Here is a 23,841-nt window from a genome sequence, read left to right on the forward strand (position 1 = left end):
TGTACCTTCTCTCTGTCTATTACTTGGAATATTTTGAGTTTCTCTATCTAATACTTGTGCCATCCACTGAATTGTTGCCAAAGAAGGCTACTATTTCTACATTTTTTGTCAGGCCTGATCTGTACTAAATCGAGAGAGGTTATCTAGATTTTGAGATGGTCTCTGAAAAGTTGTTTGCTATTTTTACATTGTTACAGTAATAATGGTTGTCAATCAAATAGCCTACTTTGTGTTTGTCTTGAAATACTTTCTGAATGTTGTCCTCTGGTCACATTTTGGATAATTTTTGCAATATTTATATGTAAATAATATTGATACGTATAATATATTGTACTTTAGTTTTTTAAGTTTTTTTTTGATAGTGAGTGTCTTTACACAATGGAAGACAAAATGTGTGTTATTCCTATTAACAAAACAAGAAACACGAACCAGCGCACCGACATGAAACAGGAACAATGACGACTGGGGAAGAAACAAAAGGGAGTGACATTTATAGGGCAGATAATCAAGGAGGTGATGGAGTCCAGGTGAGTGTCATTATGCGTGTAACGCTGGTGACAGGTGTGCGCCATAACGAGCAGCCAGGTGACCTAGAGGCCGGAGAGGGAGCACATGTGACAGTACCGGCTCCAGCCGCAGGACGCCGACCAAGATGACTATCCCGGGGATCGGCCTCCTGGGTGGCACAGTGGTTAAGGGCGCTGTACTGCAGCGCCAGCTCTGCCACCGGAGACTCTGGGTTCGCGCCCAGGCTCTGTCATAACCGGCCGAGACCGGGAGGTCCGTGGGGCGACGCACAATTGGCCTAGCGTCGTCAGGGTTAGGGAGGGTTTGGCCGGTAGGGAAATCCTTGTCTCATCATGCACCAGCGACTCCTGTGTCAAGCCGGGCGCAGTGCGCGCTAACCAAGGTTGCCAGGTGCACGGTGTTTCCTCCGACACATTGGTGCGGCTGGCTTCTGGGTTGGATAGCGCTGTGTTAAGAAGCAGTGCGGCTTGGTTGGGTTGTGTATCGGAGGACGCATGACTTTCAACCTTCGTCTCTCCTGAGCCTGTACGGGAATTGTAGCGATGAGACAAGATAGTAGCTACTAAAAACAATTGGATACCATGAAATTGGGGAGAAAAAGGGGTAAAATAAAAAAATATATATATAAAAAAGAGACTATCCCGGGGATCAGGACCAGACCTGTCACCTCTGCTAAGGCGCCAGAACCTGTCGATCCGGCTGAGGCCCGGGAGCATGACGACCTAGAGCACCGGAGAGAGAGCATACGTGACAGTACCCCCTCCCCGGTGTGTTCGGCTCCAGCTGCAGGACACCAAACAAAGGGATGATCCCGGGGATCCGGAGCGGACCAGTCGCCTCCGCTGAGGTGCTGAGCCGGCTGAGACCTCCCCGGTTTCCTCGGTCGAGGCACGGGAGCCTGTCGAGCCAGCTGAGGCATGGGAGCCAGCTGAGGCATGGGAGCCCGTCGAGCCAGCTGAGGCAAGGGACGTCGAGCCAGCTGAGTCATGGGAGCCCGTCGAGCCAGCTGAGGTATGGGAGCCCGTCGAGCCAGCTGAGGCATGGGAGCCCGTCGAGCCAGCTGAGGCATGGGAGCCCGTCGAGCCAGCTGAGGAATGGGAGCCCATCGAGCCAGCTGAGGCATGGCATTCACTCAAAATCTCATGATACATGGCCCCATTCATTCTTTCCTTTACAAGGATCAGTCGTCCTGGTCTCTTTGCAGAAAAACAGCCCCAAAGCATGATGTTTCCACTCCCATGCTTCACAGTAGGTATGGTGTTCTTTGGATGCAACTCAGCATTCTTTGTCCTCCAAACACGACGAGTTGAGTTTTTACCAAAAAGTTATATTTTGGTTTCATCTGACCATATGACATTCAACCAATCTTCTTCTGGATCATCCAAATGCTCTCTAGCAAACTTCAGACGGGCCTGGACATGTACTGGCTTAAGCAGGGGGACACGTCTGGCACTGCAGGATTTGAGTCCCTGGCGGCGTAGTGTGTTACTGATGGTAGGCTTTGTTACTTTGGTCCCAGCTCTCTGCAGGTCATTCACTAGGTCCCCCCGTGTGGTTCTGGGATTTTTGCTCACCGTTCTTGTGATCATTTTGACCCCACGAGGTGAGATCTTGCGTGGAGCCCCAAATCGAGGGAGATTATCAGTGGTCTTGTATGTCTTCCATTTCCTAATATTTGCTCCCACAGTTGATTTCTTCAAACCAAGCTGCTTACCTATTGCAGATTCAGTCTTCCCAGCCTGGTGCAGGTCTATCCTGCACCAGGCTTGGCCATAGCGGAGTTTGGAGTGTGACTGTTTGAGGTTATGGACAGGTGTCTTTTATACTGATAACAAGTTCAAACAGGTGCCATTAATACAGGTAATGAGTGGAGGACAGAGGAGCCTCTTAACGAAGAAGTTACGGGTCTGTGAGAGACAGCAATCTTGCTTGTTTTTAGGTGACCAAATATTTATTTTCCACCATAATTTGCAAATAAATTCATAAAAAATCCTACAATGTGATTTTCTGGATTTTTTTTCTCATTTTGTTTGTCATAGTTGAAGTGTACCTATGATGAAAATTACAGGCCTCTCATCTTTTTAAGTGGGATAACTTGCACAATTGGTGGCTGACTAAATACTTTTTTGCCCCACTGTATCTAGCAGTTTCTAGCTCCCTACTTTTACAATCCTGTTTGATTTATTCGGAGAAAACATTCACATCACAGGAGGTTGGGGAGGACAGGCTTGTGGTAATGGTTGGAATAGAATAAGTTGAATTGTATCAAATACATCAACTACGTGGTTTGATGCCATCCATTTGCTGTTATTGTACCGCCAAACTTTTCTAAGCCTTTTGGAAATGTTTTATGCCACCAGGCGGTGCCAGTATCCACAGATCAGTGTCTCATTGTCAACGTGTGTCAAAATGTAAAAGAGAATTGTTCATATAGCACTGATGTATGATCTTGTGAGTGTTGTGAAGATAATGTGATCTTGTGAGTATTGGGTTAGCAGGTCTGGTAGTATAAAATCGACACAAAGTAGTGAACATACTGTCATGATCTCTGCCCAGAAAAGTTCATACAGGTCAATTCCCAAGCATTGTAGTTTGTTTGGTCTTACCAGGAAATGGTTACAACACGGTCATTGATTTTCATATACTATTTAGAAAATATAAATAAACCAATCAAAATAGAACCATTGCGCTCTCCCAGAAGCTTGGCTGGTGCGTAAAACCTGCAAATTCAATACAAACTAAAAGGTGTTGCATAAACCTTTCCTCATTAGTCTCTTATTTTAATTATTTTCACTGCAACGGGGATCGCGTACACAGACGATTCGGCTTAACACCCTTCTTCAGCGTGTCGGTACAGTTTCCTTTTAATACAGCATTTGTAAATAACAACCGATGAGCAGCAGGTGCTACTAATCAGGGTTGCCACTCATCTACCAATCAGGGATGTGGCTTTTCTGGTATGCCTGTATACAAATGAGTCACAAAGAAATACAGAATTATAGGGTATGGGAGCTGGCACGAAGGGCAACTCACAAATCATCCGCCCCAGGTGTCCGCTCACCTCATATCAATTCATGAGACTCCCCAACACAAAGGACATCAGGCACAGCCGTTGATAAATATGTGGGGACAACTCATAAACAATGTGCAAAATCTAATATGGACAGTGTCCTTGTATAACAGTGAAATTTGGCTTATAGGAAGGAGGTGAAATAAAATTATTTGTTTAAACTGTGTGGAGGTACAGCATTTAACATATATATCCACATGTTGATGAACACAGTTTTTCTGATTAATCATGTGGAGTGGTATTGCTGTTACCGATATATCACTTTTCAATTGGTCTGAGCAAAGAAATGAGGTAGAGAGATATGACAAGCTATCATTTTTTCAGGGCAGAAATATAATTGATGGTACTGTCACATTTAATGTTATGCTCATATCCCATCTCTGTAAAGTGAAGATAATGATTATTTTTCCATAAGGTATGTGTATAGTCTGTGTACTGTATTTGTATATGCTGAAGGCAGAAGTTGTTCTTAGTCAGGCACTGGCTACTGACCCATTAGGGGAGCAGTAAGCAAAGGATGTAGGGATCATGAGCCCCAGCCAAAATACTTCCTGTTGTTGTCATCATTCCCTCCTGCCCCCTTCTCTCCAGCAGCCAAATAATCCCTGTGAGGCTAAAGGATCCTCCTCATTTGCAGTTTACTGTACGGTACTGAGAGGACCTCTGCTGGCCACTGTGTGATATCATGTTTTATAAATATACACATTAAATATGTGGTTGTACTTTCACACTAAAGGGAAACTAGTATCAAATTTGCGTGAGGCTGTCATTAAAATTTTTTAAAAAAGATAATCGTCATAACAAATTCTAAAGTCAAACAAATCCATATTAGTCCACAGCTCAGGCAAAATGGTGATTAGAGAAGGAAAGAGGGAGAGACAGAAGGAGAAACTGTGAGACAGAAAGAAAGAGAGAGAGAGTGTCAGGCAGAATGAGAGCAGAGTTCTTTGCTTTGATGTTTTCATTTTTGTTGAATGACCCCAGTCCAGTGAGAGAGTGCTCTCATGAGCGGCACTGCTGTCAAGTTCCAGGCAGTGTCCCTCCACATATATTCTACAGCAGGGTTTCCCCAACCCTCTCCTCGGGACCCGCCAGACGTTTCATATTTTTGTTTCCACCCTAAACTGGCAGACCTGAATCAATTAGTCAACGAATCATCAAGCAGGTGTGCCAGTTTAGGGTTAAAACAAAAATGTGAAACGTCTGGGGGAGCCCGAGGAAACCCACTCTAGAGCACCGCCCACCCTCTACTTCCTCCACAGCGCCCTCATCTGTGGATCACACTTCTGCTACTCACTCACTCACCCTCAACTCATCGCACCATAACACAACATCACTTGAAGAGAGATCACAGCGCTGTTTTTCTATCATTAGAACTCTTCAATTTGGATCACAACTCTGGTTCTGTCCCTTCACCACCATTCACATCACAGAGATTTTAACTGTGTGTCACTGGACTGTTTATGCAGTAGTCTTTTGGAATCCCATTGGTTGGACTGCTGGACTGGACCGCTGGACAGGACTGGTGGACAAGACTGCTGGACCAGACTTGAACCCCATGCAGTGTATAGTAGCCTGGGGCGATGTCATCTCTTCTCTCCCCCCGCAACGCAAAGGATCAGCCACGCACGACCAAGTCACTCTCTGACTCGTCTCCCACTACACCCTCGCTGTCTTCCAGAGGCATCAAAGTAAGAGCAGATTACTTATCTTTTCAATGGGCAATAACAAGGAAATGCCTAGGATGCTGTTAGGCTGCTGTTTGTAAACATTGCTATGTGCAGAAGCTCAGATAAAATGCAGTGCTTGACTTTTGACTACCATCATTTGTTTGGAGCACAGTGCACTGTGTGTAGGTCTAATACTATAGGTTAGTGGTTCCCAACCAGAGGTACTACAACCTTGGCCTATCCACAGGGGGTACTTGTGAAGACTCATGAGACCATAGGCTTACTGGTAAAATGCGGGAGGGGATACTTCATGGGTACTCCAGGAACAGCAAACTCATTTGGTACAGTAATCAAAAAAAGGCTGTAAACCACTGCCACAGGTGTTATGCTTTTAAGATATCCAGGAAAAACGAGTTATTTTGAATATCTTTCTTTGTTTAACCATAAATGTTTCACTCCACATTGAAACCAATGTAAATGTTTGATGTGCAGACATCATCAGATTGTAATGGCAGATGGTGATGAGCCCTCTTGGGCCAGGTGGCTTATGTGGGAGTAAATTTGACTAAAGGAAAAATAATTTTCAGCATTGGCTGCATTCACAAATATGCTCTCTCTCTTTGTGAAGATGCTCTCTCTCTTTGTGAGAGAGATGTCCAATACAGCCTCAACATTTACTTCCCACGATGGGTCATATAAGTCCTGGATAAGTTTGGAGTTTCCATGACATCATCAGCTCTATGCTATTTTTTTCATCAGGCAGAAAGTTGCCTCGGAATTTTTCCTGAGAGGGGTCCTGTGTAACTCGAAATAACAAGAGGCAAATTACATATAAAACTCAGATTGGCATTGAAGATAGATATCTGACAAGGTCAATAATATCAAACCCTTTGAGAAGCATACTTTCAAGTGGGTCCTCCTGATATCACTCTGGACAAGACTCTGGCAGCACCTTTTTGCACAATGAGCCAGGCAGCGAAAAATAAACAGTAAAATAAAGAAGAAATTGTAATAAGAAGTTCATCTCAAATGTTTACTCAAGCAGTGACACTGGTACTTTGAGAGAGCGAGAGAGCAAAATAGACCAAGACAGCGAGAGCAAAAGAGCGAGACAGCAAACGAGAGAGAGAGAGAGAGAGAGAGAGAGAGAGAGAGAGAGAGAGAGAGAGAGAGAGAGAGAGAGAGAGAGAGAGAGAGAGAGAGAGAGAGAGAGAGAGAGAGAGAGAGAGAGAGAGAGAGAGAGAGAGAGAGAGAGAGAGAGAGAGAGAGAGAGAGAGAGAGAGAGAGAGATGTATTGGAACGCAGACACAGTGTCTATCCCTCCGCTGGTCCAGTGGGAGAAGCTCACATTTTCCTATTGGGAAGAGCTGGTCAGCAGACAGTCCCCCATGGCATCTAACAGAGCAGGAGGGGAGCACAGAAGAAGACTGGCCTGGTCCACAAACAACCACTAGCCCTTACACTCTGGGCGCAGGTGTGCAGAGGGAAGGATTTGATTGGTGTAATCAATATGGCAGTACTTTCACCTAGCCTACTAGAGAACCAGGTGGAGCTACAAGCATATTGTTTATACCCAAATCTACATGAAGTGTCTATGAGTTAGATATTATAGGGGTTATTCTTGACTGGGTTGGTCAGTGTTGGAAGGCTTGATAGACTCCGAGCAGGCCCTCTCCATCACACCAGCATCTCCCAGTGCTGGATCCATGATCCAAAGCAGAGCTTCAGGGGGTCAACAGCAAGCCTTATTTTAATGAGAGCTTACCATGGCTCCAAACACACACAGACTCTTTAATAAAAGGGAGCTGACAGTGTTGACACAGACTGAGAGCTTGTTGATGTCTGATGGGAACCATTCCTTTGTGTTTTTACATGAGGCCCAAGACTAAAGCAATGGACTGATCCCCTCCTCATAGACCACCTTGAACAATTCAGTTTAATATATATCTGTGGAGAGACTGGCTGACACTCTATAGAGCCTAAAGGCGCCCGCATACTAGGTTTGGTTTGCTCCTAGCAGAACTCGGCTAGGTGAAGCGAATGTCTGTGACTCGTGTTGACCCTTAAAAGACTTTCACCTGAAAAATTAGAAAAGCGGCAAAGTTACTGTTTTGGCCTCTAGCTAAAACATAGCCGGTATACAGTTCCTCAAAATAGAATGAAATCAATAAATCTGTAAATTTATTTGGATGTTTTTGCCGACGAGGTCTTAGTGACACATTTTTAATCTAACTAAGACGTTAGTTGCAGTATTTTCCAAGTGGGGGAACAAAATGCAGGAAAACTAGTCGTCTCCCATTGAATGGCAAAATTGAAGAATTTAAGAATCCCGTCCATAGTTCTCACTCCTACTAGGAGTAGTAGGCTGTTGATCAATCACCTACGAAGGGGTCACCTACGAAGGGGTCATCTACGACGGTACGTAGACTTTGACTACCAAACTTTAGCGTGCCTCAAGAAAAAAATGTGCGCAAACAGCAGAACTAATGTAACCTGCCGAAGTACAAAACAAACAAAAATGTAATCATAATATATGCGCAAACTGTTTTGACTGGGAAGCATGTGATAGGCTTTACTTGATGTGTAATGGTTTGTCCCCAGCTGGAAGAAATGCTGACAGGTAGCCTGGTCTGTAGTAAAAAATAAAGCTGTCTAAACCCATGCAGTGAGCCCTTACATCTGTGCATGACCTTTGGGCTCTCGTCCATTTAAGTCTCTCTTATTCTTGAGAGCAATAATAGGCAAGTGCACAAAAACAAGAGAAAATACATATGATCTTACTTTGTTGACTTTATCCATTGACGTGATTTCTAGATGGCACAATAGTAATCGATGTTGAATGCCTTCACTCTTGCATGGCATGGCGTAAAAGCATACATATTTGGCTTTGTCGGTTGACCTCTTGTAATTGCCTGACAAAGTGCTGGTCCGTCATGGTTCCCTAGTCACATCGAAAAGCAGCATGGGCTTCAAAATGGAAGTAGGCTGTCCACTGCAGCCTGAGAACACAGAGGTCAGGGCCTGGTCCAGAGACTGTAGGAGAGTGACTGAGGATATATCACAGAATGAATGATTCGGTCTGCAGTGGAACACATCTCCTATTCTATCAGTAGTACACTTCTCAGCTCTGCTGAAAACAATCCACATGGTCAGTGACCTGAACCCCATCGGACACTATTAAAAGAAGCTCAAACAATGCCATTTTTGCAGGAGTGTCTCTTTAAGAACACACTCGTACACCCTGCCTCCAACCCTTCAGCAGGCAATATCCGTCAAGATTCCCAAGCTAAGCCACTGCCAAAGTTATGACCTTTTTTGGATATGTTTAGTTTTTATCTCTGGCTCTCAGTTAAATGCATGTGGCTGTTTCCTCAGTCCTTCTTTAACTTGGTGTGAGCTTCAAGTTTCATCCCAAGATGCCCTCTGCTGATAAGCTCATGCTTGGCTGCAGGGCAGTGTGAAGGTCTAAGTCTTCCATGCGAGATCATAACTAGGGCCAGGGGATTTTTCCTGACCACTTGAAATGAAAATTAAAAACACCAGAATCCTTACGCAAACGGGTCACAAAGTCCTTAACAAAGTCTCATCTTGACAGCTCCACTCTGTCATTTTAGAGGCTGGTAATACTTATTGAGGTCACTCAAGTAAGGTCCAGAGCAGGACTGAGGGAGATTCCACTGGCAACATTCAAACAAATGCAGACGTATAGTGGAGTTTATTGCAAACGGTAATAGAGAAATGCCTGTTATGGGTCTCATACCCAGGTCTCCAAGCCCATAGGCAGGACTGCTAACCAAAGCTCCAATATGGGTTAACTTTTTAAGGAGGAATTGTAACAACCTTGGCAAGGTTCGTTACAATACAATAAGTATGACCCAGGCAGTTCTGTGAGTGTTCAGAATGTTGTCTTTGGGTCATGACTTGGACTGCAAATAATGGAAAGTGGAAACTCAAACACATTCACTTTGAAGTTACTTTGTACCAATCACTTTGGTACAATATGCACAAGTATGTGGTACATCACAACTCTAAACACACACAAAAAAAAGAGATAATCAAAATGCCTCCTGTTTTAAAACCCTAAGCACATTCTCAATTGACTGAATACCACAAACAAATTCAGTCATTTGTTCACTGCACCAAATCACTCTTGCAAGTTGCATACATACTCATTAATTGCTGATCACTGGCAACATTCTATTTTTTACATCATAAATGTATCAATTGATATCAATTCACGTTGAATGGTGAAACTAAATAATATATGGATGGGGCTGTAACTAACTACATCATCATTCTCCATCAGCCACTGTGCTTCAATGGGTAGCGTGTCCAATCAAAAAAAAAAATGTGTGTGCGTGTGTGATATACATATACAGTGGGGCAAAAAAGCATTTAGTCAGCCACCAATTGTGCAAGTTCTCCCACTTAAAAAGATGAGAGGCCTGTAATGCCTGTAACCAGACGTGTCCCCCTGCTTAATCCAGTACCTGTCCAGGGCCGTCTGAAGTTTTTACCAATCTTTTTGGTAAAAACTCAACTGGTCGTGTTTGGAGGACAAAGAATGCTGAGTTGCATCCAAAGAACACCATACTTACTGTGAAGCATGGTGGAGGAAACATCATGCTTTGGGGCTGTTTTTCTGCAACGGGACCAGGACGACTGATCCGTGTAAAGGAAAGAATGAATGGGGCCATGTATCGTGAGATTTTGAGTGAAAACCTCCTTCCATCAGCAAGGGCATTGACGATGAAACGTTGCTGGGTCTTTCAGCATGACAATGATCCTAAACATACCGCCCTGGCAACGAAGGAGTGGCTTCGTAAGAAGCATTTCAAGGTCCTGGAGTGGCCTAGCCAGATCTCAACCCCATAGAACATTTTTGGAGGGAGTTGAAAGTCCGTGTTGCCCAGCAACAGCCCCAAAACATCACTGCTCTAGAGGAGATCTGCATGTAGGAATGGAGCAAAATACCAGCAACAGTGTGTGAAAACCTTGTGAAGACTTACAGAAAACGTTTGACCTCTGTCATTGCCAACAAAGGGTATATAAAGTATTGAGAAACTTTTGTTATTGACCAAATACTTATTTTCCACCATAATTTGCAAATAAATTCATAAAAAATCCTACAATGTGATTTTCTGGATTTCTTTTTCTCATTTTGTCAGTCATAGTTGAAGTGTACCTATGATGAAAATTAAGGGCCCTCTCTCATCTTTTTAAGTGGGAGAACTTGCACAATTGGTGGCTGACTAAAAAAAATGTTGCCCCGCTATAGTTGAAGTCAGAAGATTGCATACACCTCGGCCAAATACATTTAAACTCAGTTTTTCACAATTCCTGACATTCACTCCTAGTAAATATTCCCTGTCTTAGAAGAGTTAGGATCACCACTTTATTTTAAGAATGTGAAATGAGAGCGAAATATTTCAGCTTTTATTTCTTTTATCACATTCCCACTGGGTCAGAAGATTGCATACACTGAATTAGTATTTGGTAGCAATGCCTTTAAATTGTTTAACCAGTTAGAGCTCTAGGGGCGCTATTTCATTTTTGGATAAAAAACGTTCCCGTTTTAAGCGCGATATTTTGTCACGAAAAGATGCTCGACTATGCATATTCTTGACAGTTTTGGAAAGAAAACACTCTGAAGTTTCAGAATCTGCAAAGATTTTGTCTGTAAGTGCCCCAGAACTCATTCTACAGGCGAAACCAAGATGATGCATCACCCAGGAATTAGCAGAATTTCTGAAGCTCTGTTTTCCATTCTCTCCTTATATGGCTGTGATTGCGCAACGAATGAGCCTACACTTTCTGTCGTTCGCCCAAGGTCTTAGCAGCATTGTGACGTATTTGTAGGCATATCATTGGAAGATTGGCCATAAGAGACTACATTTTCCAGAGGTCCGCCCGGTGTCCTTTGTCTAAATTTGTGCGTAATCTTCAGGTGCAGGCATTTTCTCCTGGGATTCAGGAGAGAAACCATGTTTCCAAGAACGATGTATCAATGAAGAGATATGTGAAAAACACCTTGAGGATTGATTCTAAACAACGTCTGCCATGTTTTCAGTCGATATTATGGAGTTAATTTGGAAAAAAGTTTGCGTTTTGAGGACTGAATTTATGGATTTTTTTTGGTAGCCAAATGTGATGTATAAAACGGAGCTATTTCTAATACACAAGGAATCTTTTTGGAAAAACTGAGCATCTGCTATCTAACTGAGAGTATCCTCATTGAAAACATCAGAAGTTCTTCAAAGGTAAATGATTTTATTTGAAGGCTTTTATGTTTTTGTTAATGTTGCGTGCTGGATGCTAACGCTAATGCTAACGCTAAATGCTAACGCGAAATGCTAACTCTAGCTAGCTACTTTTACACAAATGATTGTTTTCCTATGGTTGAGAAGCATATTTTGAAAATCTGAGATGACAGTGTTGTTTACAAAAGGCTAAGCTTGAGAGATGGCATATTTATTTCATTTCATTTGCGATTTTCATAAATAGTTAACGTTGTGTTATGCTAATGAGCTTGCTGATAGATTTACACAATCCTGGATACAAGGGTTTTTTCATAGCTAAACGTGACGCAGAAAACGGAGCGATTTGTCCTAAACAAATAATCTTTCAGGAAAAACTGAACATTTGCTATCTGAGAGTCTCCTCAATGAAAACATCTGAAGTTCTTCAAAGGTAAATGATTTTTTTGAATGCTTTTCTGTTTTTTTGTGTAAATGTTGCCAGCTGAATGCTAATGCTAAATGCTACGTTAGCCATCAATACTGTTACACAAATGATTGTTTTGCAATGGTTGAGAAGCATATTTTGAAAATCTGAGATGACAGTGTTGTTAACAAAAGGCTAAGCTTGAGAGCTAGCATATTTATTTCATTTGATTTGCGATTTTCATGAATAGTTAACGTTGCGTTATGGTAATGAGCTTGAGTCTGTATTCACGAACCCGGATCCGGGATGGGGAGATCAGAAAGGTTAACTTGGCTCAAATATTTCGGGAAGCCTTCCACAAGCTTCCCACAATAAGTTGGGTGAATTTTGCCCCATTCCTCCTGACAGAGCTGGTGTAACGGAGTCAGGTTTGTAGGCCTCCTTGCTCGCAGACGCTTTTTCAGTTCTGCCCTCCCATTTTCTATAGGTTTGAGGTTAGAGCTTGGTGATGGCCACTCCAATACTTTGACTTTGTTGTCCATTAAGCCATTTTGCCACAACTTTGGAAGTATGCTTTGTGTCATTGTCCATTTGGAAGACCCATTTGTGATGTTGCTTCAATATATCCACATTTTCCTTTTCATGAAGCCATGTATTTTGTGAAGTGCTCCAGTACCTCCTGCAGCAAAGCACCCTCACAACATGATCCTGCCACCCTCGTGCTTCACGTTTGGGATGGTGTTCTTCGGCTTACAAGCCTCCCCCTTTTTCCGCCACACAACGATGGACATTATGGCCAAACAGTTCTATTTTTGTTTCATCAGGCCAGAGGACATTTCTCCAAAAAGTACAATCTTTATCCCCATGTGCAGTTGCAAAACGTAGTCTGACTTTTTTATGGCGGTTTTGGAGCAGTGGCTTCTTCCTTGTTGAGCAGCCTTTCATGTTATTTTGATATAGGACTCGTTTACTGTGGATATAGATACTTGTGTATCTGTTTTCTCCAGTTTCTTTACAAGGTAAAGAAAAATTGCTTGTCATGCACAAAGTAAATGTCCTAACAAACTTTCCAAAACTATTGTTTATCAAGACTGTGCTTGGAAAAAACAGCTTGATGTGAGTGATGCTAGTCGGGCGGGCGGGTGCCAGCAGCGAACGGTTGAAAAGCATGCATTGAGTTTTACTAGTGTTTAAGAGCAGTTGGAGGCCACGGAAAGAGTGTTGTATGGCATTGAAGCTCGTTTGGAGGTTAGTTAACACAGTGTCCAAAGAAGGGCCAGAATTATACAGAATGGTGTCGTCTGCATAGAGGTTGATCAGAGAGTCACCTTCAGCAAGAGCGACATCATTGATGTATATAGAGAAAAGAGTCGACCCGAGGATTGAACCCTGTGGCACCCCCATAGAGATTGCAAGAGGTCCGGACAACAGGCCCTCCGATTTGACACGCTGAACTCTGTCTGAGAAGTAGTTGGTGAACCAGGCAAGGCAGTCGTTTGAGAAACCTGTGTGTGTGTGGTCCTCTTAGAGCCATGGGGGTTGGAATATTGGCTTTCTATCATAATCGATTCAACAGTTATCAGAGTTTTTAACCCTGTAGGATGGCCAGAATGAGGGTGACTAAATAAATCAATGGATGTCAGGTGGAATCTGTGCAAAAAAAGCTTCTGGCTACCTGACAGGCCCACTTTCCTGTTGAACTCATTTTAGGTTATCTGGTAAAACCACATCATATGTGGCTGTAACTACATCATCATCCTTTGTCAGCCAGTGTGCTTCAATACTGTAGGGCAACATGGAAATTATCTCTAAATGCTAAATGCTAGTGCTACAATTTTAAAAATGTGGTGTAGTAACAATCCACTGCTGAAAGCCTATGATTTTAGCCAATGATACAGTAGCGGTTACAGTGCACGTCACATAGAAGTTGATCTTATGCAATGTTGCTTGGGTCAGAAATGGTGGTGCCATGATGGATCGCGTTGTCCAGACCATGGACTGCTGGGAGAGACAGGAAGTCCCTCCAGTGCCTCGACCAGCACAACCGGGGTTGTCTCCACCCGTTCCATCCGGAGAGAATTCCGGGGGGATGCGTCTCTCCCTTCCCATGGAGTATGATGGAACGGCAGCACAGTGCCAGGGATTCTTGTTGCAACTGGACCTCTACCTGGCCACTGTGCACACAGCTTCCTCGGGAGGGGAGAGAGTGGCTGCCCTCGTCTCCTGCCTCACAGGAAAAGCGCTGGAGTGGGAAAATGCCATGTGGAGAGAAGGAGACATGGTGCCAGACCACTTGGAGGATTTCACCTTCAGGGCCATCTTCAACCATCCACCTGAGGGCAGAGCGGTGGGGGAAGGCTCTTCCATTTGAGGCAGGGGACGAGGAGCGCCCAGGACTTCGCCCTGGAATTCCGGACCTTGGTCGCTGGAGCAGGCTGGAACGACAGGGCCCTCATTGACCACTATCGATGCAGCCTACGAGAGGACATCCGACATGAGCTGGCCTGCAGGGATGCCAACATTTCCTTCGCCCAACTGGTGGATTTGTCTGGGCTAATCAGGGAGGCCACCATCTCCTTGGCCATGGTTATGCAGGGGGATCATGAGGAGAGAATCAGTTTCTTTCTCATTGACTCTCCTGCGTTTCCTGTGGTACTAGGCCTTCCCTGGTTGGCTCTGCATAACCCCACTATTTCCTGGCAACAGAGGGCTCTCACGGGGTGGTCGCGAGAGTGCTCAGGGAGGTGTGTAGGGGTTTCCGTTGGTGCTACCACAGTGGAAAGTCCAGACCAGGTCTCCACCATGCACATCCCCCCCAGAATATGCCGATTTGGCAGACGCTGTGCTTCCTAGGAGTCACCTGTATCCCCTGTCGCAGGCAGAGATGGTGGTTATGGATACAAATGTCTCTGAATCCCTTTGTCGGGTACATTCGGCACTCTATTTCACCCGCCTCCTCAAGTTTTTCTTTTTTGTGAAGAAGAAGGATGGAGGTTTATGCTCGTGCATTGACTATAGAGGTATCAAATCACGGTGAGGTACAGTTACCTGCTACCTCTTATCGCCACGGTGATTGAGTCATTGCATGGGGCGCGCCTCTTCACGAAACTGGATCTCAGGAGTGCGTATAACCTGGTGCGTATCCAGGAGGGAGTCGAGGGGAAGACAGCATTCAGTACCACCAAAGGGCATTATGAGTACCTTGTCATGCCGTACGGGTTGATAAATGCTCCATCAGTTTTCCAATGCACAGGCAGGGTTTAGTGGTGTATATTTATGACATTCTGACTTACTCCGCTACACGCGCCAAGAATGTGTCCTTGGGCGCAAGGTACTTGCACGACTGTTGGAGCATGACCTGTGTCAAGGCTGAGAATTGCCTGTTCTTTCAGCAGGCCGTCTCCTTCCTAGGTTATCGCATTTCCACATCAAGGGTGGAGATGGAGAGTGACCGCATTGCAGCCGTGCTTAATTGGCCGACTCCCACCATGGTAAAGGAGGTGCAGCGATTTTTAGGGTTTGCCAATTACTACTGTATATTTATCCGGGGTTTTGGCCAGGTTGCTGCACCCATTACCTCATTGCTGAATGGGGGGTCCTGTAAGGTTGCAGTGGTCGGCTGATCAATCCCGATCCCTCTTTGGCATTCATAGTGGAGGTGGACACGTCCGAGGCTGGGATAGGAGCCGTGCTCTCACAGCGCTCCCCTGTGCTTTCTTCTCGAAAAAGCTCAGCCCAGCGGAGCGTAACTATGATGTGGGGTACCGGGCTGTGGCTGTTGTTGGCTGTGGTTGAAGCGTTGAAAGCGTGGAGACATTGGCTTGAGGGGGCTAAACACCCATTCCTCATCTGGACTGACCACCGCAACCTCTGAGGCAACGTCTCCCTCTGGTCATCCAGGGATCGGTAGGACGGTGCGCTGTCTGACTGGGAAGTACTGGTGGCCCACTTTGGCTAAGGACGTGAGGGTTTGTTTCCTCCTGCTCGGTGTGTGCCCAATGTAAGGCTCCGAGTCACCTGACCAGAGGTAAGTTACATCCCTTACCCGTTCCACAACAACCTTGGTCACATCTGTCAGTGAATTTCTTAACAGATCTTCTTCCCTCACAGGGAAATACCACAATCCTGGTCGTTGTGGATCGTTTTTCTAAGTCCTGTCATCTCCTCCCTCTGCCTGGTCTCCCTACGACCCTATAGACTGCGGAGGCCCTGTTTACACACGTCTTCCGGCACGTCTTCCGGTGGATTTAGTGTCGGATCGGGGTCCCCAGTTCACGACAAGAGTTCGGAAGGCGTTCATGGAACGTCTGGGGGTCTCGATCAGCCTTAGCTCAGGTTTTTTCACCCCGAGATTAACGGGCAGGTAGAGAGAGTCAACCAGGATGTGTCCATCTCCAGCGAGCCGCGCGTCGCCAGAAAACCAGCGTGGACCGTCACCGCAGTGAGACCCCGGTGTTCACACCCGTAACCTGCCCCTCCGCCTGCCCTCCCGGCAGCCGGGTCCGTGGTTTGTGGGGCTATTTAAAGTCCTGAGGAGGGTGAACGAGGTATGTTAAAGATTACAACTTCCCTCTTATTATCGCATTAACCCCTCGTTCCATGTGTCTCTCCTCAGGCCGGTGGTGGCTGGTCCGCTCCAGGAATCTGAGGTGCAGGAGGTCCCGCCGCCCCCTTTGGGCATTGAGGGGGCCCCGGCGTACATTGTTCATTCCAGGCATCAGATGGGGGGCCTTCAGTACCTCGTGGAGTGGGAGGGGTACGGGCCGGAGGAGAGCTGCTGGGTTCCGGTTACAGATGTTTTGGATATTGAACTGCTGCGAGAGTTTCACCGTCACTGGCCGGATCGCCCTGCGCCTCGTCCTCCGGGTCCTCCTCGAGGCCGGTGTTGGCGCACTGCTGGAGCCGCGCCTCAAGTGGGGGGGTACTCTCAAGATTTCCGACGACGTCGTCTCCTTGTTCGAGCGGACACATTAAACGGACACATGGAATTTGACTGCCTTCATGACCGCAACAGCCCTAGTTGTGACAGCCTGAATTTAAATGTATTAAATTTAGATTTTTTTGTCACTGGCCTACACACAATACCCAATAATATCAAAGTGGAATTATGTTTTCCAAAGTGTTTACAATTTAATTAAAACTGTCTTGAGTCAATAAGTATTGCCCTTTGTTATGGCAAGCCTAAACATGTTCAGGAGTAAACATTTGCTTAACAAGTCACATAATAAGTTGCATGGACACTGTGTGATAAAATACTGTTTAACAGGACTGTTGAATGACTACCTAATCTATGTACCCAACACATGTAATTATCTGTAAGGTACTGAAGTTGAGCAGTATATTTAAAACAGATTCAACCACATGGACCAGGCAGGTTTTCCAAAGGATTACATTGAAAACCTATTGGTAAAAAACTGAAAAAGAAGGCATTGATTATCCCTTTCAGCATGGTGAAGTTAATAAGTACACTTTGGAGGGTGTATCAATACACACAGTCACTACAAAGATGCAGGCATCCTTCCTCACTCAGTTGCTGGAGAGGAAGAAAAATGCTCTGGGATTTCACCATGTGGCCAATGATGACTTTAAAACAGAGTTTAAAACTGAAATATGCAACTTTTTGGGCGACCTGATCAAATTCACATAGAAAGTTAGTTATAGATTTGTCATTTTCATTGAAAGCATGTCTAAGAAGTGGTAAATCTGTTCTATGTGTGCTATTTCTATGCTTCCCATTCATAAGTTTTGTTTTTGTGTCTCACACTTTCGGTTTTAGACACCAGCTTCAAACAGCTGAAAATACAATATTTTTGATTATGGAAAATAGATTGAGATACTCTATACTATGCTTGTTTTGTCACATAATCTGAAATTAGGCTAACTATAAGAATTTTAGCGACCAGGAAATGGCAGAGCGATTTCTGCATAGTGCACCTTTTAATGGCTGTGATATGAGAGAACTGAGAATGAATCAACAACATTGTAGTTACACAATACTAATCTAAAACGATTGAGTGAAAAGAAAGAATCATGTACAGAATTTAAATATTACAAAACATGCATCCTGTTTGCAACAATGGCTAAATTAATGCTGCTAAAAATGTGGCAAAGCAGTTCACTTTTCCCCCTGAATACAAAGTGCTATGTTTGGGGGAAATCCAACACAACACGTTACTGAGTACAACTCTCCATATTTTCAAGCATAATGGTGGACGCATCTGCTATGGGTATGCTTGCAATTGTTAAAGGACTGGGCAGTTTTCAGGAAAATAAATGAACAGAATGGAGCTAAGCACGGGCAAAATCCGAGAGGAAAACCTGGGTCAATCTGCTTTCCACCAGACACTGGGAGATGAATTCACCTTTCAGCAGGACAATAACCTAAAACACAATGCCAAATCTACACTGGAGTTGTTTACCAAGAAAACAGTGAATGTTCCTGAGGGTCCGAGATACAGTTTTGACTTACATCTACTTGAAAATCTATGGCAAGATCTGGAAGTGGTTGTCTAGCAATGCTGGTTGTCTACCAAATGATTGTCTACCAATTTGACAGAGCTTGAAATAACATAAAATCAATTAAAATGGGCAAATATTGTACAATCCAGATGTGCAAAGCTCTTAGTTATCCAAAAATACTAAATGTAATCTCTGCTTCTACAAAGTATTGCCTCAGGGGTGTGAAAACGTATGTAAATGAGGTACTTCTCCCCCCCCCCCCCCCCTTGCTGCTATAACAGCCTCTACTCCTCTGGGAAGGCTCTTCACCAGATGTTGGAACATTGCTGCAGGGACTTGCTTCCGGTCAGCCACAAGAGCATTCGTGACGTCGGGCACTGATGTTGGCCAATGAGGCCTGGTCAGCATTCCAATTCATTCCAAAGGTGTTCGATGGGTTGAGGTCAGGGCTCTGTGCAGGCCAGTCAAGTTATTCCACACCGATCTCAACAAACCATTTCTGTATGGACCTTGCTTTGTGCACAGGGGCATTGTCATGCTGAAACAGGAAAGGGCCTTCCCCAAATTGTTGCCACAAATTTGGAAGCACAGATTCATCTAGAATCTCATTGTATGCTGTAGCGTTAACATTTCCATTCACTGAAACTAAGGGGCCTAGCTTGATCCATGACACACAGGCCCAAACATTCCTCCTCCATCAAACATTACAGTTGACACTATGCATTAGGCAGGTTGTGTTCTCCTGGCATCAGCAAAACCCAGATTAGTCCGTCGGACTGCCAGATGGTGAAGCGTTATTTATTACTCCAGAGAACCCTTTTCCACTGCTCCAGAGTCCAATGGTGACGAGCTTTATGCCCCTCAGCTGACACTTGGTATTGTGCATGGTGATCTTAGGCTTGTGTCCGGCTACTCGGCAATGGAAACCCATTTCATGAATCTCCCAACGAACCGTTATTGTGCTGATTGCTTCCAGAGGCATTTTGGAACTCGGTAGTGAGTGTTGCAACCGAGGACATACAATTTTTACACGATATGCGCTTCAGCACTTGGCGGTCCAGTTCTTGTCCCGTTGCCGTTCTTGTGTGGCCTAACACTTCGTTGTTGCTCCTAGAAGTTTCAACTTCACAAAAACAGCACTTACAGTTGACCAGGGCAGCTCTAGCAGGGCAGAAATTTGACTGACTGACTTGTTGGAAAGGTGACATCCTATGATGGTGCCACGTTGATAGTCAATGAGCTCTTCAGTACGAACCATTCTACCTCCAATGTTTGTCTATGGAGATTGCATGGCTGTGTGCTCGATTTTATACACCTGTCAGCAACGGGTGTGGTTGAAATAGCCAAATCTAATTCATTTGAAGGGGTGTGTGTGTAGACAGAATGTACTAATGGATTCCGGGTACTAACTCCTAAACTTGGTATAGGGCTAATTTTCAGGTATCCTATTGAAATATTGAGTGTTTAGGTGTAGAGGGTCTACACCAGAAGTTAATGGTTATCTGTAGGGGGGAAGAATATAGTGGGGGCAATTAAGCTTGGAATGTACTGAGTGTAGGGAAAGTGATCACATATGGCAGGCATTGATAAGGAGAGATAGTCGTGGATTAGTGATGAAAGGGATCGAGGTCAGGTCACGTTAAGGGAGAAACAAAGGTTTATGGCCCATATCACTTTGTTTCCTGCCTAGTAATAAAGATAAAATGTTTGTTCAGATGAGTAGGAGGAGGCTCCTCCTAGGAGAAAGGGTTAAATATCAGTGCTTGTGTGAAATGTCATTGTCTAATGCAGCTGTATTGATCCTCTGGGAAGAATAAACTTGGTTTGAGCTTTCATAGAGTTCCTTGCATTTCTTTGCTCTGAGAATTAGAACAGTACAAAGAGTACAGCAGTAGCTATTTAGGATGAGCCATGGCTAGAATACAGTATGTAAATGAAAGTGGGCAAGTCAGTATGTAAACATTAGTAAAGTGACCAGTGTTCAGTGGAAAAGCAGTCTGAGGTGCATGGTAGCTCACCGGGTGGTAGCCGGCTACCAGATTTAGGGCAGGCTACTAGGCGGAGGCCAGTAGCATTAGTGGTTACTGTTTAAATCAGTCAGCTTTGATGCACCTGTACTGTCTCCTCCTTCTAGATGGTAGGCGGGTGAACAGGTTGTGGCTCGGGAGGCTGAGGTCCTTGATGATTTTCTTGGCCTTCCTGTGACACCGGGTGCTGTCGATGTCCTGGAGGGAAGTGTGCCCTCGATGATGCATTGGGCTTACCGCACCACCCTCTGGAGAGCTCTGCGGTTACGGACGGTGCAATTGCCATACCAGGCAGTGATACAGCCTGACAGGATGCTCTCAATGGTGCATTCGTGAGGGTATTAGGGGCCAAGCCAAATTTATTCAGCCTCCTGAAGTTAGAGGCGTTGTTGTGCCTTCACCACACTGTCTGTAAAGGGATAATTTCAGGTCTCGGTGTGGATAGGGGCGTGCTCTCTTTGTCGTCTTCTGTAGTCCACCATCAGCTCCTTTTTTTTATATCCCCCTTTTTCTCCCCTATTTTTTTAAATCTTGTCTCATTGCTGCAACTCCTTAACGGCCTCAGGAGAGGTGATGGTGGAGTCATGCGTAATCCGAAACATGGCCCTGCTAACTGCGTTCCTTAACACCCGCCAGCTTAACCCGGAGGAAGACAGCCGCACCAATGTGTCAGAGGAAACACCTTTCAACTGGTGACAGGGGTCACTTGTGGCGGAGTTGCTAGAGTGCGATGAGCCAAGTAAAGCCCCACTGGCCAAACCCTCACCTAACCTGGACGATGCTGGGCCAATTGTGCGTCGTCCTATGGGACTCCCAGCCTCGGCCAGTTGTGGCACAGCCGGGAATGAACCCGGGTCTGTAGTAACGCCTTTAGCACTGCAATGCAGTACCTTAGACAGCTGTGCCACTCGGGAGGCCCCAGCTCTTTCTTTTTGTTGACGTTGAGGGAGAGGTTATTTTCTTGGCACCACTCCACCACCGTTCTCACCTCCCTGTAGGCTGTCTCATCATTGTTGGTAATCAGGCCTACCACTGTTGTGTTGTCAGCAAACTTGATGATTGAGTTGGTAGAAATGCTTGGCCACACCGATATGGGTGAACCGGGAGTACAGGAGGGGGCTGAGCATGCACCCCAGTGAGGCCCCCATTCTGAGGATATCATGGCTCAGGCTAAGACCCAAATGCAGACACAGAAGGCGGAGAGTACGAGTCTCAGTTTATTATCGTACAAGGGGCAGGTGAAAGGTAATTCAAGGCAGGAAAATAGTTGTAACCCAAACCAGAGTCAGGCAGGTACAGGACGGCAGGCAGGATCAGGGTCAGGACAGGCAGAAAGGTCAGTCCACACTAAGAAAGGGTGTTCTGCCCCCCCTCCCTCTAACCAGTGCCTCCACTCCTCCAATACAATATTGACGGCAAGGAGTTCTCTATTTCCCACATCATAGTTCCTATCGGTAGGGGTAAGACGATGGGAGAGAAAAGCGCCCGGGCGCGGCTATTGGTCCTGGGCAGAACGCTGGGACAGGACGGCCCACACGCCGACATCCGAGGCATCGACCTCCACCACAAACTGACAGGACGGATCCGGATGGATTCAGATGGGGACTATAGTGAATCGATGTTTAAGTTTAGAGAACTCCCGGTAAGCTGCTGGAGACCACGTGAATGAACATTGGGAGAGGTGAGTGCTGAGAGGGGGGGGAGAAAGGGTGCTGTAACCCTGGATGAAGTGGTGGTATAAGTTATCAAATCCCAGGAAACGTTGCAGCTTCATTCTGGATGTGGGTTGAGGCCACTCCACCACCGCTTTCACCTTGTCTGGATCCATCTGTACAGTATATGTTCGGCAGTGACAACATATCCTAGGAAGGAGATGGTGGTGTGATGAAATTCACACTTCTCCGCTTCAACGAAAAATTGGTTTCCAGGAGGAGCTGAAGGACCTGTCGGACTTGGAGGACCTGCTCTTGAGCTGAATGGGAAAAGACAAGGATGTCGTCGACATAGACAAACACGAACTGGTTCAGCATGTCCCAGAGCATATCGTTGACCAGGACTTGGAAGACAGCGGGAGCGTTGGTCAGTCCGAATGGCTTAACCAAGTACTCATAGTGCCCAATAGCCGTGTTAAAGGCTGTCTTCTACTCGTCTCCTTCCTGTATCCGAACCAAATGGTAAGTGTTCCGAAGGTCCAACTTTGAGAAGATTGTCGCTCCCTGAAGCCGATGAGATGAGTAGTAGACGGTAACGTTTTTTGACCGTGATGTCATTAAGGCCTCGGTAGTCAATCTACGGGCGCAGGGTATTGTCCTTCTCCACAAAGAAGAACCCTGCACCGGCGGGAAAGGCAGATGGACAAACAATCCCTGCAGCGAGAGAGTCCTCAATGTACTCCTCCATAGCCTTGGTTTCCGGACCTGGCAGGGAATAAACCACCCCAGAGTGGGTGTAGTGCCCGGGAGAAGATCAATGGTGCAGTCATAGGGTCGATGCAGAGGGAGAGACGTAGCTCGGGCCTGGTTGAAGACCTCCAAGAGGTCAAGGTACTACGCGGGAATGGCGGAGAGATCAAAGACTTCTCCCAAGCTTGCAGAAAATCGTCCTGGGGCAGGCTGTGCTGACTTAAGACACTGCGCATATCAGAACGGGCTCCCGGGCTGCAAGCTCGTCTGTAATCTCTTCCGGTAATCCATTAAGGAACGTGTCAAAAAGGGCCTCCAGGTTCCAGGCTGCCACACTAAAGGAGTCTTGAAGTAGTCGGAGCAGCTTACGAGCAGGCTCTCTCCCAGACAATGGAAAATCGAACACTTTTCGTACCTCCACCATAAACTCCTCCAGACTGAGGCAAACGGTGGACTGTTGGTCCCACACCGCCGTAGCCCAGGCGAGTGCCCTCCTGGACATCAGCGTTATGAGGTATACTGTCTTCAAGCGGTCCGAGAGGAACAAAGGCTGCAGCTCGAAAATGAGGGAGCTGGATCAGGGTCAGGACAGGCAAAGAGGTCAGAACTAGGAAAAACAAAAACTAGAGCACAGGAAACACTGGAAAATGTTGGTAGGACTTGACAAGACGATTGGAAACAGATAAATAAAAAAATGCAGGTATAAATACACAAGGGATAATTAGGGGAAATGGGAGACACCTGGTGGGGGTTGGAGACGAACACAAAGACAGGTGGAACAGATCAGGGTGTGACAGAGGATTAGTGTGGTGCAGGTGTTGTTGCCTACCTTCACCACTTGGGGTCAGCCCGTCAGGAAGTCCAGGACCCAGATCCAGGGCCCTGACTTTAGTGATGAGCTTGGAAGCCACTATAGTGTTGAAGGCTGAGCTACAGTCGATTAACAGGGTTCTTGGATAGGGGTTTCCCTTGTCCAGGTGGGATAGGGCAGTGTGCAGTGCAATGGCGATTGAGTCGTCTGC

At 45.6% G+C, this 23,841-nt stretch overlaps 1 protein-coding gene across 1 annotated transcript in view; it reads left to right on the forward strand.

The window, feature by feature from the left end:
- Positions 1 to 4,884: 4,884 nt before the first annotated feature.
- LOC110527739 (protein phosphatase 1 regulatory subunit 12B) overlaps positions 4,885 to 23,841 on the forward strand; it is a 36,498-nt gene continuing 17,541 nt past the window's right edge. The window contains exon 1 of the mRNA XM_021609216.3: positions 4,885 to 5,289. Within this exon, the coding sequence (XP_021464891.1) occupies positions 5,182 to 5,289 (108 nt within the window). The 5' untranslated portion in view covers positions 4,885 to 5,181. The remainder of the gene's footprint in view (positions 5,290 to 23,841) is intronic.

The sequence above is a fragment of the Oncorhynchus mykiss genome, chromosome 7, assembly GCF_057628025.1.
Source record: "Oncorhynchus mykiss isolate SJ-2025 chromosome 7, ASM5762802v1, whole genome shotgun sequence".
In the NCBI taxonomy this organism is placed as follows: domain Eukaryota; kingdom Metazoa; phylum Chordata; class Actinopteri; order Salmoniformes; family Salmonidae; genus Oncorhynchus; species Oncorhynchus mykiss.